Genomic DNA, 22,781 nt, shown 5'->3' on the forward strand with positions numbered 1-22,781 from the left:
ACCAGATGACATCAACAGGTAAATTCAGAGAAAATGAGGAAGCAAGTATGCTTACAATTTCAGTTGCATTCAGTTGATGTGTCGACCCCCAAAGCATGGCGTTGTTGGCCTTTATAAAAGTTGCCTTTTTGTGAAGTTACAAACGCAAACAGAAGAAAACTGACCAGAAATGAATACACAAATAATTTTTTCATAAAGTTGTTACAATAATAAAAGATAATTAGCCTCATGCGGCTATTTACCATTCTGATTCAAGTATACTAACTGTTAACCTCTGCCATCCCGCTGCATGAACACTGTTATCTATCACTTGTTTCAAGTGTCAATATCCTATGTGTACTCTCTTCTCTTTTTAAATTGTTGTACACCGAAATGCTTTTGTTTTGATCATGTTCTCACGACAGTGGAATAGATGAAGGAACTTACTAATCTTTTTGGCTGGTGACAAAAACGAATGAAAATAAATAGTAAAAAAAAGCAAAACTGCACTATCATCTGCAGCGGCATACAGGTGCTACGAATAGGGCCATGAATATTGCGGCAAAAGTAATTGCTCTATACACTGACCTTCTTAACAATCTTGGACAATAGAGAAAATGTAATAAGATCACTCCCGAAATTCCTCTAGGTGTACTAAATATGCCAAATATCTACATCATTATTCTATATTTTGTCCTCCCTTTGTCTAGAAGTCTACTCCATCACGTGTTCTAGCAACTACTTTCACTAGTAGGCAACTGTTATATAGAAAATGATAATCAATGAACGTTTTTTATTTTAGAGATTCACTTTCTAACAACACCTCATACTCAGTGCAAAGTGCATTCTAAGTCAGCAGGCAATCATAGGCATACTGTGCACTACACGATGCTATGTGTCACTAGGGAGTGGGAAGAGAGCTTCCCTGGTGTCACTTTCGACTGTACTAGGACTGTTCGTTCATTCCTGATCTGTCCCACCACCCCCCCCCCCCCCCACGAAGCTTGCGATAATTCATAATTTCGTACTAAACGGCGCGAAGGCGATTTTGAGGCTCTCTGTTGGCGGGGCTGCGCCAGCAGCGGACCTTCAGTCTTTTTGACGAGATTGGCAATGCAATCTTGTGCCTGATTGATGACTTTGGCCTCTTGGCTTAAAAATTCATTGAGCAGGAGATGAGAATGCAATTAGTTTGCTGACAGCTGCTGCGGGTAAGAGCAACTTGTGTTTCTGCTGTAATATTAATGTAATTGATTTAATTTCAAGCCAGTGGCAAACAGCATCATGTGTGGGTAATTGAATGTGTGTACGAATGCGTGTGGGTAATTGAATGCTTGTGGGTAATTGAATGTGTGTACGAATGTATTGTCCTTGTCATATTTTCCCGATACACGTGGTTCAGTGAACAGTGTCTGGGCACTATAGCATTGGTATTCTATATTTTTTTCCCGACCTGTGTATCTCAAAATAACTACATGTATATTGTTATAGAATTAGTATATCATTTACTCATTATTTATCTAGCGATCCACGTCCGACAAGCTTTGCTTTTTAGTGGATCACTATTTTCCATAATCGAATTTGTTTTCCGCTCGCCCACGTAGTATTTGTACAGTGTTCCTCTTTATTATTGTACATATATGTTGTTCTATAATTTGTCTCGTATATTACATGAATCTTTTGCAAGCGTTTGAACAATATCATTTAATGACATGTATACATTGTACTATGTTTTTGATTTTCGTTGATTGGAAATAAACTATGATTGATTGATTGATTGAACAGCATCATGTGATGTAGTCAGTCAAGCGTAAGAGCTTCATTTTCTTCCATAGTAACCCTCATGATGAGGTAAGCAGACGATTAATAACCATTATGATAATAGCTAGTTTTTATATATCGCACATTTCAGACTTCAGTTGCATTCAGTTGATGTGTCGACCCCCAAAGCATGGCATTGTTGGCCTTTATAAAAGTTGCCTTTTTGTGAAGTTACAAACGCAAACAGAAGAAAACTGACCAGAAATGAATACACAAATAATTTTTCATGAAGTTGTTACAGTAATAAAAGATAATTAGCCTCATGCGGCTATTTACCATTCTGATTCAAGTATACTAACTGTTAAACTCTGCCATCCCGCTGCATGAACACTGTTCTCTATCACTTGTTTCAAGTGTCAATATCCTATGTGTACTCTCTTCTCTTTTTAAATTGTTGTACACCGAAATGCTTTTGTTTTGATCATGTTCTCACAACAGTGGAATAGATGAAGGACCTTACTAATCTTTTTGGCTGGTGACAAAAACAAATGAAAATAAATAGAAAAAAAAAGCAAAACTGCACTATCATCTGCAGCGGCATACAGGTGCTACGAATAGGGCCATGAATATTGCGGCAAAAGTAATTGCTCTATACACTGACCTTCTTAACAATCTTGGACAAAAGAGAAAATGTTATAAGATCATTCCCGAAATTCCTCTAGGTGTACTAAATACGCTAAATATCTACATCATTATTCTATATTTTGTCCTCCCTTTGTCTAGAAGTCTACTCCATCACGTGTTCTAGCAACTACTTTCACTAGTAGGCAACTGTTATATAAAAAATGATAATCGATGAACGCTTTTTATTTCGGAGATTCACTTTCTAACAACACCTCGTACTCAGTGCAAAGTGCATGCTAAGTCAGCAGGCAATCATAGGCATACTGTGCACTACACAATGCTATGTGTCACTAGGGAGGTGGGAAGAGAGCTTCCCACCTCCCTGGTGTCACTTTCGACTGTACTAGGACTGTTCGTTCATTCCTGATCTGTCCCACCACCCCCCCCCCCTTTCGTACTAAACGACTGCGAAGCGTCTACACGGCGCGAAGGTGATTTTGAGGCCCTCTGTTGGCGGGGCTGCGCCAGCAGTCTTTCAGTCTTCAGTCTTCAGTCTTTTTGACGAGATTGGCAATGCAATCTTGTGCCTGACTGATGACTTTGGCCTCTTTGCTTAAAAATTCATTGAGCAGGAGATGAGAAATGCAATTAGTTTGCTGACAGCTGCTGCGGGTAAGAGCAACTTGTGTTTCTGCTGTAATAGAAATGTAATTGATTTAATTTCAAGCCAGTGGCAAACAACATCATGTGATGTAGTCAGTCAAGCGTAAGAGCTTCATTGTCTTCCATAGTAACCCTCATTGGTGAGGTAAGCAGACGATTAATAACCATTACGTATGATAATAGCTAGTTTTTATATATCGCACATTTCAGACTTGGTAGGAATTTCAATGCACTTTACAGACTAAACGGTGACAGATGACCTTTATTACGATAATTACAATTATGATGGTATTGTATTTGTAAATTTTGTTTTCCAACATGTTATTACAATTTTGAAAAGTGATGTAGAATGAGATTATCAATCATTTTAATCCATGAACTCTTCACATAATTGTACTTATTTCATATCTTTCTTGGATTGGTAATGCTTTGTGCATTGCTGCTGTCTGTGTGTGACACTGAGATCATTGTAGTGTGTGCAATGTGATGAGCATTGATGTTATGATGCTGTTGCACTACTGAGCTCGTTGTTGCAACAGAATTTTCTTCACTAGAGCACCGAAAATTGCTTTCACCCATGTTTCAAATACCCAGGGCATCTCGCTGAAAAGAATATTGAACAATTCAACAAGATGGTGGATTTCTATTTTGTTACCCTAGGGTAACAATACCACATCAAATGAGAACAACTTTTCTTGATTTATATTTGAATGTGGTTGCAAGCTATGCCATAGTTAATGGAAAACATGTGAGACACTACCACTCCGCTACATCCTTATTCTCTGTCTGATTTTAACAACAATTTTATCGCTATGTCCATCTGATTATTGCATTCAGTGAAGTCAACTTCAAAATGGTATAGACATGCACTTTCAATAGCCAGATGTGGACTGGTCAGATCATGACCTAGTTGTAGGTCACTAGTCGGCTATCTGCCTCTTGTCTGTCTTTATGATAGTTGCCATGGCCAAATTAATCGGACTCAGATGGGTATCACATACGCATCTTTTCAAAGACCCGAACTTTTTTATTGTTTGAAGTAGTCATGTGTTCTGGCTGTGGTTTCCATACAAACGGAGGCCAGTGATAAATAACTGCTCTCTGAAGTTGAAAAAAAAAAGGAAATGCCCTTGACACACAGAGACAGCATTTGGCTAGCAGAGCTGCTGAACTCCAGATTGTGCAAACTGAGAGGTCATTGATCAGATTTTGGCCATTGATATTAGCAGTATAATTTCTTTTTTTCTTTTTTATATACTGGGTTCTTCTTTCCCTTTCACTTGTGTGCACACCACACCAATCGCTGTCATTGAAATGCTGGCCCTGGGGTTGCTAATATGGAAGTTATTAAACTCCTGGTTTTGTGAGTACTGGCTTGAAAATCACATTTGATTTGGACTTCCTGATGTTCCTCCTAATTACGTCATTGTGCCACTCTGCAATTAAAAAAAAAAAAAGAAGTGTAAATAATGCTAACAGTTACAAAAATGTGCATGTGACCAATTGTAAAGATTGAACTGGAAGGAAAATGTCACAACAGCATGCAAGTAAGGAAATTATGTGAGAATGGGGGTCGCATTTTATCTATGAAAACAGGGGCTGACTGTAGCCCTTTTTACACTTGCGTTTCTTAACCCTGTACTTTCTCTGACCCAGGACTATCGTTAATCCCGTACCAATTTTTTCTTACACTTGCCAGTAAATTCCATACTAAGCTCTTGTCCCGGGCTAAAGAGAAAACTTACCTTTTTATACTCATATAATTAGTCCAGTACTGTGTGGGGTTCAGGCTTCATCTCCGTCGCTTAGCCCCGGATTATTTCTTCGTTCTGTTTACACTCGCTTGCTTGGCACCACATTTGCGGGGTTAGCACCACAATTGCGGTGCTAACCCTGCTTTTTTGCAGGGCCAGATGGTACGGGATTATTGGTGGGGCTAGCCCACTGTGGTAAAAACAAGTGTAAACAGAAAGTGGGCTAAGGAAAGTCCAGTACCAATCGTGGGGCTAAGGCCCCCTCCCCCTTAGTCCCACGTACTGTTGGTACGGGACTAAGCGAAAATTTGCAAGTGTAAAAAGCCCTTGTGAGTCTTCCTTTTCGTATGGCTTCAATAATTTGCATTAACAAGGAAGCCACTTTTATTTCTTACTTTGCTTTCATTCGACAGTGAAAGCGGCCAAGAAGCATGCAGATTACTTTGAAATCACAGAGCTGGTAGACATGGGACAAATGGCTTCACTCTTTTTCAGCAGAGGTCAGTTTCCTTGTTTAATATATGCTGGTGGTAACTTTCCTGGTGAGTGTTTGAGAAAGAAGCTATTAAAGTTAATCTTAAAATCTTAGATCGACTTAAAACTATGGTATGCCACTGGTTTTTCCGTTCACTTTAATACTGTATAAAAGCTGTTATTTTCATGTACAGATATTTTCATGAATAAGGAGGTCACAGACATTTTCGCGAGATGCTGTTTTTGCGAATTGACACTGAGGTTATTATACATTCACTATTACGCTAGCGCATCATGACATTTTCGCATGTAGTTAAATTCGCGGTCCATCCATGATACGCAAAATTCACGAAAATAACAGCTCAACCTTTCAGGTCACCATCAATTTCAGAACGTTAATACTTATACAGAAAAATTCCATCGTCACTTATTTTATTTTGTATAAATCTGTTAAAAGCTGCATGAAAAATGTCTCCAAAATTTGCATTTTTATGAGGAAGAACAACTTTGAAGATGCTCACAGCATACCATAATCTTAATTAAGTATATTTTAAACTTTTAAGACTGACTTCATTTCTTTGTTAAACACCCTCTAGGTTTCCATGCTTGCAGTCATCTTATATCTTTATTCAGTGTGTATCTAGTGCTCCAAAGGAAACCACATACAATTTATACATCCATTTGGTTTATAGTGTAGGAATTCAACCCAAACTATGCTGGTACTAGTAGGTTATTTTGGTACAGTGTAGTCCTTGGGACTGGTAGTTTTTTTTTTTTTTCTTTCCTTCTATTAAAATTGTGTTGCAGCCTAACAGCAGAGTATGTGAAGATATCTTATATAGGTGGGAATTTGGGGACCTGAATTTTACTTCATTGTAATGAGAATTTTGTGATGATCCTGTATGGTTTTAACAGGAGTGCACTAAACCAGTGTAATGCACCAATCTTACTTAGCCTGGCTATCTGGCATGGTGCAATTTTGTTAACATTGAAAAACAGAAATAGTAACATTTCATAGAGGGTGCAAATATTGTTGGAATTATGCATTATCACAGATACTGTTCAAGCTTTGTGAAGCAACCAGACCTGTACTTGAACATGGGTGTGACTTGTACATACATCTGCTATTATATATTTTAACGTTATTGGTAGAGATGGATGTGTATTCATCCCTTCACATTGAATATGGTGTGAATATTAATATTTTTCATATAACAATAAATGTCCCATTTAAAGAAATGCAGTATCAAGAGAACAAGGTGTGTTGTGATTTTGCTGATTAATTTTACTCTATAGATGTGAAAATGCTTCAGTGTAATAATAAGATACCTTTTTTGTTTTGATGTACATGTACTTTTGTAGCTTTTCTTGTAGTGTAATGACCAATAAAGTGATATCCATAAAGAAAATTGTAAGACTGTCACAGTATGATTTGCATTATCATCATTACCACTAGCATAACTAACATTCTGTCATCATCATCTTCATCATTTGGGAAGGTTTAATTGTCACTAATGATTGACTGTGTTTGCTTTCCCTCCTCACTGTCAGGTGGTCAGGTTCTCTTCTATGTGTGTATAATAATCTACCTGTATGGAGACCTTGCCATCTATGCGGTTGCTGTACCCTTGTCGCTCAGGAACATCACCTGGTGAGTGGGACATTGTTTGGCGTGGGCCACCAGTCCTTTTCTATATAACACAGTCTAAGCAACACTGCACACTGGCACTGGTCCGACAGTCCAGGACCAGCAAAAAATCACTGTCCAACCAGTAACTTTTTCAGGAATGGACCAGTAAAAAATGGAAAAATCAGGTACCTACAGTCGCAGCGGACGGGTGCAATTAACTCACTGTTTTCATTTTGACCTGACCTCGCTTTCCTCTTGAGTGAACACGTTTCGCACGAAAACCGCTAGGAAAGTGTCGTAGCAAAACTGCTGTAACTTTACTATTTATTCATATTTTTTGACAATCCAAACGGTTATGAAAAGTAAAAACCTCATTTTAACCTGCCATTATGTTACATTTTTTAAATATCGACGATAAAATATTCCAAAATGGAGCATAACTTCACTCGCAAAACGTAAAATAATTGTCAAAAATCATTGCTAAAATTTCACATTTTGACTTCGTGAACAACAAAAAACTTTCAAGTATGTTACTAAGTATGTATTTCTTTACAGAACTCTTAACTATCACATTCGAAAAGTCATGCGTCCAGATATGTCTGGAAATAATCGAAAGAGGTGCACTTTCTACCTTCGTTCCGAGCATGAAATTTCATAGTCATTCGCACACGGGAAGACAGGGTACAGTCCCACGTACCCACATTTTTGTTGCTCTCACGTCACCTGTGCTTCAGTGCCGTACGGCACTGCAGTAAAATTTACTCTGATCGTAACTCGTACCGGGAATTCGTAGTTGTAATGTTACTTACTAGTGCAGTAAAATCTGTGTAAAGTCCAAATAATCCAATGTCATGAATTTGCAACTGGTATCAGAGCTGATCTGGAGTATATTCACATTTTGGCTACTTTCTTTTTAGTAGGCCAGTTTTGATAACGTAAGTACTTGTTTTTGAGGTGGCGAAGTCCCCTGCAGCACACTGCTACATGTACTGTAATATCAACACCACCCAGCCCACTCTCACAGCGTAGCATGCATGTGCAGTGTACTAGGCACCCACAGCATGCAGCCACCTCGCATCTCGCGCAGTGACAGTACACTGCACTGCATCGACCAATCAGCTTGCTGGATCGAAGCAGCATGGGACAGTCCATTCATTGCGCAAGCGCAAATCAGTTTTTCTTAGAATATGACGTCATTATTCTCGTTTGCTGCTCCCGTACAATTTGAGATTTCTGACAACATACCTCATTTATTTTCACTTGTAACTTCAAAAATAGGTCTCGGCAAAGCGAACACCACCCTGCTAACGTCCGCCCATGTCTAATGAATATGTATGTCAAGTTTCATGAATATTAAGTGGTGCGACCAGATGTGTCTGGAAATAATCGGAGGGTAGTTTTCCGAGACAGCGAAACATGAAATGTTGAATATCTTAAAAAGTTCTCAATCGTTTCTCATGATTTTTCGTATGTAGATAGAAATCATGATTTTGCATTGATACTGAAAGTTTGAGCGATTTTGGTCAATGTATAGCGGAGATATGAGAAGGTGAAATTTTGGTGAAAATGAGAACGCCCGATTCGCACTGCCTCGATGACGGTTGAAAATTCAAAACGTTTTGTGGGTTTCGGGGGAGTTAATTATAGTCGTCCGCTGTGACTGCCTACTGGTCCGACAGGCAGGTCATACCAGTAGAAAAAAAAAAAAAATGGGTTAATGTGCAGCCCTGGTCTTAAGTACTGTGTTGCGCCAAAATGTCAGGGTTCAGTGGGCACTCTTGATCTCTCAAGAAGCATTCTCTGTGTTGGTTAGACATAACATCATGACTCAACAATGTGTTTATTATGTCTTGATATTTGACATACAATTAGCTCCTTTGGAATTGACACCCAGGCTGGCTCCGCCAAATCCCAGGCATTGTTTGTTTTTGTTTTTCAAGTTTTCTGTGCTACCACTGCAATGAATCAATGTGCCAAGTCATGATGTCTAGGAGGAGTTCAGTGAGATTTATTTAGATGACACTTATAAGTCAAAACATACAGTAGTTCTCAATAATATTTGCCTGCAAACACTGTTTAATTTTTACTCTAAAATGGAGACATAGGCTTTTAATAGAAATGTGTGAAATAAATCTGCAATAACACAATTTCAGCTGAGTGACAACAAAAATGCAAAATATTTCCCAAAAAGTTAACCCGAAGTATTGTAGTCTCAGAGCATACCTGATTATGGTTGCTACGTGATATTAGATATTTGATTACATTGAGTACCAGTGCGATATATCAGGCCACAGCCAGCAGTATCCATTATGCCCAAGAGTGTTACTGTAAAAGTGGAAATTTTCGCGGTGTTGAAATTTTCACGCATTTCGCGCATCAACAAACTAGCGCGAAAATAAAAGCACACGAATATTTTTGCTTGCCATATGTTCCTGTGCATGATGTCTTGATTCTGCAGAATTAAACACACGCAAAACTCTTCTTACCCGACCAAGCGTGAAAAATTAGTCGCGCAAAAATATCCACTTTAATATACAGTAGTTGTACATGCAGCTTGTTAGTTCCTGGGTGCATGCAATGCAATACTACTGCTAGGGCACAATTTGCTCATTACTTTAATACATGTACTGATATTGTTGTACACACACCCTAACTGAATTTGAAGGGCTCTGCTTAAACAAAAAAGTCAGCACCCAACTTTTATTATTTCACACGTTTGATCTCAAAATAAATTCACAACAGCTCATTATCCCGGCAAATCACGTCTCTACGGTCTGCCAGACAAGCGTCTTGGTACCGTAGCCTTGCGATGTATCGCAAGCAAATTTCATATGGTGGAAGATGAATTTTGAGCCCTTGTGAGAACTAGCATCTTTAAATCTTGTCTCCTCACATTTAATATAACTTGCTCTCTTTCAGCACATCCTCTGCAGGAAATCTGAGTGACAACGACGAATGCTGGAGTGGCGTGTCCATCTCACGAATGAACGCTTACAGGATATATCTGGTAAGATAACTGCCAGGTTTTCATGCCTCCACCACGAAGTGTCGCTGCAGGCATTATCTTTTGGGGGATTTTTTTTTCTATTTGTCTATCCTTCCGTCCATATTTCGGTCAGTCTTTCTGTCCATAATTGATTTTATGGACAACGTAACTCAAGAACAGCTTGAGGTAACCTAATGAAACTTAGCAGATATATATTTTTGAGTGGAAGAAGTGAACTGTTAACTTGTTGGTGCGTGCACTCAAGATCATAGGTCATAGGTCGAGGTCAAATTCTGTAATTATAATATTTTCCCCATATCTCTATGGTATTTTTATGAAATGCATGTATTCCAAGATAAAGATTCCCCTGGAAATGTTGTTGGCCAAGGAGTCAAAGGTCAAAGTTCAACAGATAAAAAATGCTTGAATTTCACTTTTTAGCTTACCTGACCGTAAGGCTCAAGTGAGCTGTTGCGATAATTTATCACGCAGTGTCCACTATGTTTTGCGCGTTTTTTTATAAATTTTCAGCTTCTTCTCAAAAACTTCTTGATGGCTTTGGGCCATACTTGGCAGGTAGCAACCCTTAAGTGATACATCATGTAGGATCTCAATTTGTTCAAATGGGTAGCAGGGGACCCCATATCCACCCCCCCCCCCAAAAAAAAAAAAAAAAAAAAGCGGAATCTTTAAAAATGTTCTCTAGAGTAGTAGAACCAGAAGTGATAGAGCTAAGTCAATATTATGAGTAAGTAGATCGGTCATTGTAGTTTCAAGATGGTTCATTGCAGATCTTCGGGTTCCCACCGGGAGGCCCTTTTAGGGTTCACATTAGGGTCCAATTATTGCATTTCCATCCTCATCTTGAAAACGTGTGATCAAATTTTCACTTAACTCAGCAGGTATTGTTGCTAGGTGTGATAGTACACAAATATTCACTCTTCCTAATTAGAGTTTCTGGTTAATATGGGCAGAGGTGACTTCAAATGATATCATTCACTGAAGGGCACAGCCCCCAAGTGAATAGTTCTTTGGGAGGCACCAAGGTAACCAAAATGGGATCAGTTTTTACAAATTTATATTTTTCTTCAAAATAAAGAAAAAATCAGATTTGTCATCAAACTCTGCAGGCATTATCCCTGGGACCCCAAAGGGACCCCAGAATCCCAGAAGCAGAAAATCTTCGAAGAATCTTCTATTTAAAAAAAAAAAAAAAAAATAGAAATGCACCGAGTATAGTGAGTATAAATTCAATTTTGTATCTGGCACTTGGGGCCGGGACTAAATTCAGGGCCAGACTTCATGTTTTGATCTTGCCTCATAGGTAATAGCCCACAAAATGTTGAAGTTGAACTTGCCATGCACAGGTTAGCGTGAGACCTCGTTCCTGGTCTCTTGTTAATATGCAAAAGATGTACTCATGGGGGGCATTTCATGAAGCGTTTCATGAAGCGTTTGGGTCCGACAACTTTGTCGGACAAAATGCTTCATGAAATGCCCCCCAGGGGTTCATTCACACAGTCAGATGTATTCAGTTGGTACAAAGCAAATTCATCGTTAGGGGGCACTAATCCCAAACTCTTATGACAATTTGAACTGGAGGTTGTTGTTTCATGCCCATCAACTATGGAACAAAGAACACACTTAAATGAAACTAGTTGTCTACACCAGTTGTCTACCGGTTCATGCTTGTTTATTCCTTCCCTCGCGTACATACCGGAGTGTCCGAATCTCACATACATCAAACATCTATACACTATTCGCTCCCTCAAACGTTTTAACCTCCCCACAGCTGATTTAATTACTGTATACTCAGAATACATACGTCCTGTTCTTGAGTATGGCTGCCCAGTGTTCAGTGGCTCCCTCACAAAGAAACTTGAAAGTCAGTTGGAAATGATTCAGAAAAGAGCCTGCAGAATAATATTAGGCAAAAACTACACATCGTACATTACAGCTCTTGAAACCTGCAAGTTGGGCACTTTAGCCGAAAGGAGAAGACAGCTGAGTCTAGAATTTGCTTGTCGGATGGTTAAAAACCCGCTCGTATCTCACTGGCTACCTGCTAAACACCAAGGGCATCAATACACATTGCGTTCGAACACAAGGTACCAGCAATGCAAATGTAAAACAAAATGGTTTCAGGACAGTGCAATTCCATATTTCATTAATCTACTGAATAATAAAGATTAGAAATTTTTATGCATTTGTATATGTAGCATTTCAAGTATAATGTTTTCCGCCTGTTTGTTTATCAGTCTATTTGCCTGTGTTGTCTTTTGATATGGTATTATTTGTGACAGAAAAATATATTGCGGATTTGAGTAAATGACCGGATATTTGGTATATATGAAACAATAGTGAGGATTTAACTGATTTTTTGAGTCATAATTTTTATGATTGTTATAGCCTAGACGGGTAGATTTCGTTTTTCCTTTTTTAATTTCGAATATTGTTTTGTTATGGTAACCGCATTTTTTTATAAAGAAAAACAATGAGTCTGGATTGAGTTGATCCTTCTTTTTTATTTTTTTTCATTTCAGATTTGGACTTGAGATATAGTTTTTTTTTTCTGATGGATATAGTTTTTTGATATGTAGGCCTAAAAGATATGTTTTATTTATGTTGAAGGATGAGCTGTTATGATGATAATAATTGTTTAAAAGAAAAGAAAGAAATATTGTTTATTTTATTGAACTTTGGCACACGTGACTAATGTGATGTGAAGGTGTAATTTTTTTTTTTTTTATCAAAATCAATATATGTAGATGAAATAGTAATGGCATTTTTTTAATGACTAGATGTGTAATGATATGTTGACAGTCAACTTTTTTTCCCTTTTCCTCATTTCTTCTTTTTTTCGTTTTTCTTTTCTTTTTGAAAAAGTAATCTGAGTAATGATGGGCTGGTACCCTCACTGATTTCATTATCAGTTGTAATAGTAATGATTTTTTTTTTTTTTTATTCGGTGTTGAGCAGTGTTGCCATGTTGACAGGATATTTTTTTATCTCTTTTTTATTTTTTTCGTTTTTTGTAAAAGCAATTTCAGAATTGATTGGGCTGGTACCCTCATATATTGATCACTTCTTGTGATTTACCACATGTGACTACTGTAATATTTGTTCTTTTTTTATGTATCATGTCGTTATATCATTGTTTGTACAGAGCACCAAAATAATCTGTCTATTTTTATAACTATGATTGTAAAACATGTGCAATTCAGCCCTTGGCTGCCAGACATGATTTTTAATAAAACCTGTTCAATTCAATTCAATTCAATTCAATTCAATTCAATTCAATTCAAAACATGTGTTATTTTCAGACACTAGATGGCGTAACTACAATTGTATTATAACTTTACTAGTGAACACATACAACAGAGATGATACTTACAATGCCCTTTCTCAGTTGGTAGGCATACCTGTAAAAGGTCATAAATGCAGACCTGTCTTGAGGGAGAAAAAACAAACAAACAAACAAACATGGATGTGCTAGCCTCGGGGTAGAAGGCACTCATTGTATCATCAACTAATCTGTGGAGAGCAGAAGGAAATAGGGAAGACAGACCTGTCCGGGGGAGAAAAGAAAAGCATTCATTGCGCTAGCAAGTTCATCTTTAGGGTACAAGTTCATTCTATCACATTGACAGCTCTTGTCAGTTTAAAGCATGCCAGCAATTTTGTGGGGAAGCAGAAGGGAATGGGAGAAGAAAAAGCTGAATGAATGGATATTGTTGTTCTTGCATGAATTTCAGCTGACTTTACCATTGATGAGTTCAAGAGTTCACAGAATCTGTAGCCTAGTAGGTGGGGTTATTTAGGTAGATGATAGAGTGGAGAGGGCTTCCCATGCCCCCCTCCAGATCTTGGCTGTTTACCGCACAATCACAATGAAAATAGGCACACACATTGCCTACGTGACTAAATCCGCAAAACTGCAAGGTTGTTTTCAACGAGTTATTATTTTCCCCGCCGAACGAGTTTGAGCAGGGGACTATGAAACAAGCTCCGTACATGTGTGTGTCCGTGTGTCCGTCCGTCTGTCTGTCTGTCTGTCTGTGCGTCCGTGTGTGATCAAAATCTTCAATTTGCTACTTCTCTGTCATTTCTGAGCCAATTTTGATTCTGTTTGCTTTATATGATAGCACTACATGGGAGCTTTGAAACTTCTACACAGAATTTCAGTTGTGACCATTGACCTTGACCTTTGACCTATATTGTACATTTTGCTACAAAATGCTACTCCTTCGCCATTTCTAACCCGATTTCGATTCCGTTTGCTTTATGTGATGGCACTAGTTGAGGGCTTCAAAACTTCTACACAGAATTTTGACCTTTGACCTTGATTTTTGACCTATATTGTACATTGGCTACAAAATGCTACTCCTTCGCCATTTCTAACCCGATTTCGATTCTGTTTGCTTTATGTGATGGCACTAGGTGAGGGCTTCAAAACTTCTACACAGAATTTTGACCTTCGACTTCTTTGACCTTTGACCTTGATTTTTGACCTATATTGTACATTTTGCTACAAAATGCTACTCCTTCGCCATTTCTAACCCGATTTCGATTCTGTTTGCTTTATGTGATGGCACTAGGTGAGGGCTTCAAAACTTCTACACGGAATTTTGACCTTTGACTTCTTTGACCTTTGACCTTGATTTTTTACCTTTATTGTACAATGGCTATAAAATGCTACTCCTTCACCATTTCTAACCCAATTTTGATTCCGTTTGCTTTATATGATGGCACTAGGTGAGGGCTTCAAAACTTCTACACAGAATTTTGACCTTTGACCTTTTTTGACCTTTGACCTTGATTTTTGACCTGTATTGTACATTTTGCTACAAAATGCTACATGTACTTCCGGCGGGGACATATATTGCGCACCGCGTAATTTCTACTTTTCCTTGTTTTTCTAGTTTACATGAACGTTAATTTATGCATAATGTATGTGTAAAATCAGACTATTTGCCATTGATTATTATAGAAAAAGCTCTGAAAAGGCATAATTTTGGTGTAAATATTCTTTCCTGAGTCTTTTAATAGCAAATGCTAAGAAAATGTGTGCAATTATTTTTTTTCCAATTACTCAATGTATTCCTTTGCTTTTCAACTTTTGTTCAATTGTTATCTAACGAAATTGATCGGCGATACTGTTCCAAGCATGAAAATATGTTGATTATTGATTTTCATCAATAAAAGCAAAAAAAAAAAAAAATATGAAATTCGACTGAAAGCACAATTTGCACTTATACATGAATTCATGTTTTTGAGCAATTTTTTGTCCGATATGCATGTACACTGTACATGTTTATGCGTACCTTTGGAACCGCGCACCCAGGTGTCGCAAATTTGGTGTCAAAACAGGTTCAGCGATGCAGTGCAATTAACTCGCTAAAAAATTTGACCTGGGTGCCTGATTTGCATAAAGTAAACAATGTGTTTACGCAATATCTCGCCTCAGATCAGAAGCCATCAAATGATAAAATCTATACAGCAAATAGAAGGAGAAAACTATTCTCTAACTTGCAATGTTAGTTATTTTGAGTTTGATTGAGGATAAACCTGTGAAATTAACGTCGAAACTCAGCTTCCAACAAAGATAATTTAGTCTTTAAAAAAGTGTTATTTCCTCACTTTTTTATTCATTGCCCAAAAATGACACTTTAGTATGACTTGTGATAGTATGTCCGTACTGTGTTCCAAATATCTTTTCTGTAATATTTGTCGCACAGTTATGTCAGAAAAAACAAATCAAGATTACTGTCATTTGTGACCCACGTAAAATCCATAGCGTGTGCGTTACGCAGTCCTATGTATCGGTTTTCGTGCTGCATGTAACAGTTGATGCACAGTGCAGGGTTCGTTTCTCACCCACTCACCACCTTGTAGACCGAGACCAAACCCTGTCGCCATGCGCCAAACCTGACACCGCAGATTGGTTAAGATTGCACTGACCAGTTGAGTTACATGCGTAGGAAGATGATCTAGTTGTACATGTCCAGTATTTTCTCTTAAATTCAGGGCTGCCAACTCTCACTCATTTTGGTCCTTTCTCACTCTAAAACTTTATTGTCCCCGCCGAACGAGTTCGAGCAGGGGACTATGAAACGGGCTCCGTACGTGTGTGTGTGTCCGTGTGTCCGTCTGTCCGTCTGTCTGTCCGTCCGTGTGTGCGTCCGTGTGTGATCAAAATGTTCAATTTACTACTTCTCTGTCATTTATGAGCCGATTTTGATTCTGTTTGCTTTATATGATAGCACTACATGGGAGCTTTGAAACTTCTACACAGAATTTCAGTTGTGACCTTTGACCTATATTGTACATTTCGCTACAAAATGCTACTCCTTCACCATTTCTAACCCAATTTTGATTCCGTTTGCTTTATATGATGGCACTAGGTGAGGGCTTCAAAACTTCTACACAGAATTTTGACCTTTGACTTTTTTGACCTTTGACCTTGATTTTTGACCTGTATTGTACATTTTGCTACAAAATGCTACATGTACTTCCGGCGGGGACATATATTGCGCACCGCGTAATTTCTACTTTTCCTTGTTTTTCTAGTTTACATGAACGTTAATTTATGCATAATGTATGTGTAAAATCAGACTATTTGCCATTGATTATTATAGAAAAAGCTCTGAAAAGGCATAATTTTGGTGTAAATATTCTTTCCTGAGTCTTTTAATAGCAAATGCTAAGAAAATGTGTGCAATTATTTTTTTTCCAATTACTCAATGTATTCCTTTGCTTTTCAACTTTTGTTCAATTGTTATCTAACGAAATTGATCGGCGATACTGTTCCAAGCATGAAAATATGTTGATTATTGATTTTCATCAATAAAAGCAAAAAAAAAAAAAAATATGAAATTCGACTGAAAGCACAATTTGCACTTATACATGAATTCATGTTTTTGAGCAATTTTTTGTCCGATATGCATGTACACTGTACATGTTTATGCGTACCTTTGGAACCGCGCACCCAGGTGTCGCAAATTTGGTGTCAAAACAGGTTCAGCGATGCAGTGCAATTAACTCGCTAAAAAATTTGACCTGGGTGCCTGATTTGCATAAAGTAAACAATGTGTTTACGCAATATCTCGCCTCAGATCAGAAGCCATCAAATGATAAAATCTATACAGCAAATAGAAGGAGAAAACTATTCTCTAACTTGCAATGTTAGTTATTTTGAGTTTGATTGAGGATAAACCTGTGAAATTAACGTCGAAACTCAGCTTCCAACAAAGATAATTTAGTCTTTAAAAAAGTGTTATTTCCTCACTTTTTTATTCATTGCCCAAAAATGACACTTTAGTATGACTTGTGATAGTATGTCCGTACTGTGTTCCAAATATCTTTTCTGTAATATTTGTCGCACAGTTATGTCAGAAAAAACAAATCAAGATTACTGTCATTTGTGACCCACGTAAAATCCATAGCGTGTGCGTTACGCAGTCCTATGTATCGGTTTTCGTGCTGCATGTAACAGTTGATGCACAGTGCAGGGTTCGTTTCTCACCCACTCACCACCTTGTAGACCGAGACCAAACCCTGTCGCCATGCGCCAAACCTGACACCGCAGATTGGTTAAGATTGCACTGACCAGTTGAGTTACATGCGTAGGAAGATGATCTAGTTGTACATGTCCAGTATTTTCTCTTAAATTCAGGGCTGCCAACTCTCACTCATTTTGGTCCTTTCTCACTCTAAAACTTTATTGTCCCCGCCGAACGAGTTCGAGCAGGGGACTATGAAACGGGCTCCGTACGTGTGTGTGTGTCCGTGTGTCCGTCTGTCCGTCTGTCTGTCCGTCCGTGTGTGCGTCCGTGTGTGATCAAAATGTTCAATTTACTACTTCTCTGTCATTTATGAGCCGATTTTGATTCTGTTTGCTTTATATGATAGCACTACATGGGAGCTTTGAAACTTCTACACAGAATTTCAGTTGTGACCTTTGACCTATATTGTACATTTCGCTACAAAATGCTACTTCTTCGCCATTTCTAACCCGATTTCGATTCCATTTGCTTTATGTGATGGCACTAGGTGAGGGCTTCAAAACTTCTACACAGAATTTTGACCTTTGACCTTGATTTTTGATCTGTATTGTACGTTTTGCTACAAAATGCTACTCCTTCGCCATTTCTAACCCGATTTCAATTCCGTTTGCTTTATGTGATGGCACTAGGTGAGGGCTTCAAAACTGCTACACAGAATTTTGACCTTTGACTTCTTTGACCTTTGATTTTTGACCTGTATTGTACATTTTGCTACAAAATGCTACTCCTTCGCCATTTCTAACCCGATTTCGATTCCGTTTGCTTTAAGTGATGGCACTAGGTGAGGGCTTTAAAACTTCTACACAGAATTTTGACCTTTGACTTCTTTAACCTTTGACCTTGATTTTTTACCTGTATTGTACATTTTGCTACAAAATGCTACTCCTTCGCCATTTCTAACCCGATTTCAATTCCGTTTGCTCTATGTGATGGCACTAGGTGAGGGCTTCAGAACTTCTACACAGAATTTTGACCTTTGACTTCTTTGACCTTTGACCTTGATTTTTGACCTGTATTGTACATTTGCGACAAAATGCTACTTCCGGCGGGGACATATATTACGCACCGCATAATTTCTACTTCTCCTTGTTTCATTTGCATGCATTTCTATTGATCTCACTCATTTTGACTCCTAAATTATAGCATTGGCCTATGGGAGTTTCACTCCAAACTAGTTTCCAATGTTGGCAGCCCTGTAAATTTGGTTGTCTATCTGCTCTGATTTTAACATAACTACTAATTGCACAAACACAAAGCTTTGTAGGAGGTGAGTCTGGGGTATACAGACTAACAATATGTTAAAGGTTCTGTTCACTTTTGGGAACAGTGATTTTTTTTTTTTTTTTTAATGTTCAAGACATCACTTTTGATGCATTTGTGTAGGTCTGTGGTATCACAAAGCATCTAACCATATAAACATTTTGCAAGAAAGCCTAAAATATAAGGAGATATCAGTATTTTCCTCATGAAACCATAACTGTAGATGGTTTAGTCTGCCAGCATTTGTTGAACATTATTGTTCATATTCTGTGTACTTAACAATACTTAGCATTGATTATACAGATTCAAATTTTTACAGTGGTTGTTTCTATCCCAAACTTACATTTTGGAACTATTTTAAAGGTAGGGAATCCCATTTGCATGCCTTAAATGAAGAGTTGTATAAAAACAGTGGTATGTTGAAGAGAGTATCATTTTAGAAACTCCCATAAAGTATTGAAAGTGGAAGGTAACATTTAGTACATTTTTATTGACCGTTAGATTTTGAATTGAATTTTTTTCGGGGCTCACCGTAAATTCCAGTACATTGCTCGAGAGGCTACCTTTGCAGACCCATTTGATGCACTGCATGTGTGTCCATCATGTATTTTTTGTGAAGAAAGTTCATCAAAACTTACAAACATTTCTATATACATTCTTGCCACACACTCTATTATGCTATTACATCAGCTTTTATACTTTTAGATTTGTGTTTATAGATTTAAAAAAATACAGAAGACTGCAATTGTGACTGACACACAGAACTACTGAGTAGTTGAGTTTTGTGCATTATTCAAATTGTAGATAACTGTTGACTTCCAAATTTCTCAGCAGTGGCCTAAACAAGTCCCCTGAGGTTCATATCTAATGTTTTGCTGCATTTTGGGAGGTCTGTAAAAGGTATCCCCTACCTTTAAAGCACTAATGCTGGGTTTTTGTTTCATTTGCAAATGGTATATTATGCCTTTAATCAAATGTATATTCATGCAGTAGCAGACTTGTGTCAGGAAATTATCCTAAGCCTTACACATGATCAACTTAAACAGAAAAATACAAATATCTCAGCATTTTTGCCAAAAAATTAAGATGAAGGATGACATATATTCATATCAGATACATATGTGAAGTTTCAAGGGATTTGGAGGTACAGTGCTTTGATGACCTTTACAAAATTCAAAAGCTTACGCCCCTTTTCGCGGAGTTAATTGCACTGTATCGCCAGGCCTGAAAACATACGGGAGACTCAAGAGAAAAATGTTGTAAACCATCACAGTGATAGCTTTTTCTGAGGGAGACATATCACACAGAATGTCAAGCAACCTTGACCACTCCGCTTTTGCGTGCTGTGACCCACATGTTGTCACCATCTTTATCTCTATCATTTTGTGTTACATAGTAAGTACAGTACAATGTACCCTTTCACTCTTGTTTTTGTCTTATGTTTGTAATGTTTATGAGATGTATGTTCTTTTTTTCTGATATCATAATAATGATGATGATGATGATGATGATGATGATGATGATGATGATGATAATGATAATATTGATAATCACCATCATCATCATCTGGCAATAAAAAAAAAAAAGAATGAAAATGGAGACTGTTTTGCACATTCTGCAAAGAGTTTCAAACACACAGTCTTGTATCCACTTTGTCTCCCTCTCTTTCCCTCTCTCTCTCTCTCTCTCTCTCTCTCTCTTCTCTTTCTTGCTTACAGACAGTTTTTGGAGTCTTGCTGGGAATTTTTGTCTTCTTCAACGTCCAAAAGACAAAGTACCTGCAGATTTTTACCAGCCTCACAAGGTGGTTAGGTAAGAAATGTCAGTCATTCTTCTAGCCTCATTTCCACTCTAAATACTGCAGACACTGAGGCTAGATTTTGAGTCTTCCGAATTCTTACATAGTGTACCCCCCCCCCCCATGTCCTTTTTTCTTCTACTGAATGGTGTACAATGTGCTGTGGGATTTTCATCTACCAGTTAGTAGTCAACATGTTTATGTGAACTAGAGAACCTGAATTTTAAAAAGGAGATCAATTTTGGAAGCATGTACATTGTATTTCTGACCTCTTGGTGTTCTGGCCAATTGTGACATTACCTTTTTATGTGTCCTGTTCGCAAGCCTGTCTCAGTCAACAGCATGCCAAGATCGCATATTTTACTCAAACACACAATACCACCTAAACAGATCAATAAATCATCAAATGCCGCAACACAATGAAAACTACATTGCATTGCCTGGTCATTGAGTAGCTCTGTTTCATAGGGGGTTTTTGAGTAAATTCTATTTTCTTTCATAGTGTTGTCTTCATACATGTAGTCATGCCTACCAGACTTGGACAATAACACCGCTACTGGCCATTTGCTGGAAAAATAATCATAGCTTTGTCACCATATCTGGGAAATTACCCCCTGAGGACAGATGATGATAGATAGCACTTTTTCACATGAAGACAGTAGCATTGGCACTACAATGTTTAAAGGGATGATGCAGTATTGGTGGAGATGAGAATTTGGCTTTTAACTTTTTGCGAGATACCAAGAAAACACTTATGATATAGTACAGAGCATACCATTTTAAGAGGAGTTCAAAGTTTATTTGATGAAAATCGGGTTTGGAATGACTGAAACATCCAAAAACAAAGTAAAACAAAGCGATCGTAATAAAGTGTGGGTCCCACACTTTAGTAGAATCGCTCTTTTTTTGGATATCTCAGCTATTTCAAAACCAATTTTCATCAAATAAACATTGAATTCCTCAAAGAATTACATGCTCTTTCACATTTAATAAGAGGTTTCTCATTATCTCTCCAAAAAATTTTAGAAACCTGAAATTAGTTCTCAACCAAAACTAAACGATCCCTTTAATGCTCAGTCAACATATCTAGTTTCATTAACAACAACAACAAAAGTTTACCAGGAGGAATCGCTACAAATATGCCTAATACCACCTGCATTTTCTCTGCTTTCTCAAACTCCCATTTAATCTACTCTATCTCAGCATTTAGTGTGATGATCATCTCAGCGCTCATCTACATCAGCTCTGGTAAGTCAGAGGGGAGGCCTGTAATTGTTGGCACCTTTGAGAGCATCCCAAACTTCTTCGGCATCTGTGTGTACGCCTTCATGTGCCACCACTCCCTACCCACCCTGGTAACACCCGTCCAGCCCAAGAGGCGGCTGAAGTCCTTCCTTCTCGGTGACTACATCCTCATCTTGGCGTTCTACCTTCTCCTCTCCATCACGGCAGTGTTCTCGTTTAAGCAGCAGAGCATCCAGGATATCTACACGCTGAACTTCTTCGGCTACGAGGGCAGGCAGGTGCTGCCGTGGGTCCCGCTCCAGTACTTTGTCGCCCTCTTCCCCGTCTTCACGCTCAGCACCAACTTCCCCATCATCGGCATCACGCTGCGCAACAACCTGATGGCGCTGTGCCTGCGCCAGAGCCGCACCTATCACTGGACGATCCGACGTCTCGTCTTCCCCGTCCTGGTGCTGGTGCCGCCACTCGCGATCGCCTTCGCCACCACCAACGTCTCGCTGCTGGTCGGCATCACCGGCTCCTATGCTGGGGCTGGCATCCAGTACTTCATACCCGTCTTCCTCGTGTACTACGCCCGGAGGAAAACAGAGCGGACAATGGGCAAGAGATGGGTGCAACACCAGCACATGTCTCCATTCCGCCGTAAGCTCTGGCTAGTGTTGATCATGGCCTGGGCAGTGATCTGTATCATCTTTGTAACAGTGGACCACATCCTGACCGGGAAATAGAAAAAAATATTTGGGTTGTTACATTCCCTTGTCATGACCTTCCAACATCCAATTTTGTTTTCTGTCCCAAGTTTTTCTTCCCCTTTCTCTGAGCGTTTTCCAGTTGCCTTCTCTGTCATGTGAGGAAAGAGAAGGTGACAAGGGACATGAAAATCTTACCACAGTCATAGAAACTTCATCTTTAGCAACATGTTATCAGTGCAGTGTAGATAGTCCATACATAATTTTGGGTCTGTCTTAGTGAGGGCCGTAGGCTTGCCACTACAAATGTATTTGTCTGACAAGTCTTGCATTTGGCAGTGCATAGAATGTAC

General features: G+C 38.5%; 1 protein-coding gene across 1 annotated transcript in view; it reads left to right on the forward strand.

The window, feature by feature from the left end:
* LOC140231817 (transmembrane protein 104-like) overlaps window positions 1–22,467 on the forward strand; it is a 77,813-nt gene extending 55,346 nt beyond the window's left edge. The window contains exons 5-9 of the mRNA XM_072311970.1: window positions 5,195–5,281; window positions 6,807–6,906; window positions 9,805–9,892; window positions 20,415–20,508; window positions 21,698–22,467. Coding sequence (XP_072168071.1) covers window positions 5,195–5,281; window positions 6,807–6,906; window positions 9,805–9,892; window positions 20,415–20,508; window positions 21,698–22,467 — 1,139 coding nt within the window. The remainder of the gene's footprint in view (window positions 1–5,194; window positions 5,282–6,806; window positions 6,907–9,804; window positions 9,893–20,414; window positions 20,509–21,697) is intronic.
* Window positions 22,468–22,781: the final 314 nt, after the last annotated feature.

This window comes from Diadema setosum, chromosome 8, assembly GCF_964275005.1.
Source record: "Diadema setosum chromosome 8, eeDiaSeto1, whole genome shotgun sequence".
Classification (NCBI taxonomy): Eukaryota; Metazoa; Echinodermata; class Echinoidea; order Diadematoida; family Diadematidae; genus Diadema; species Diadema setosum.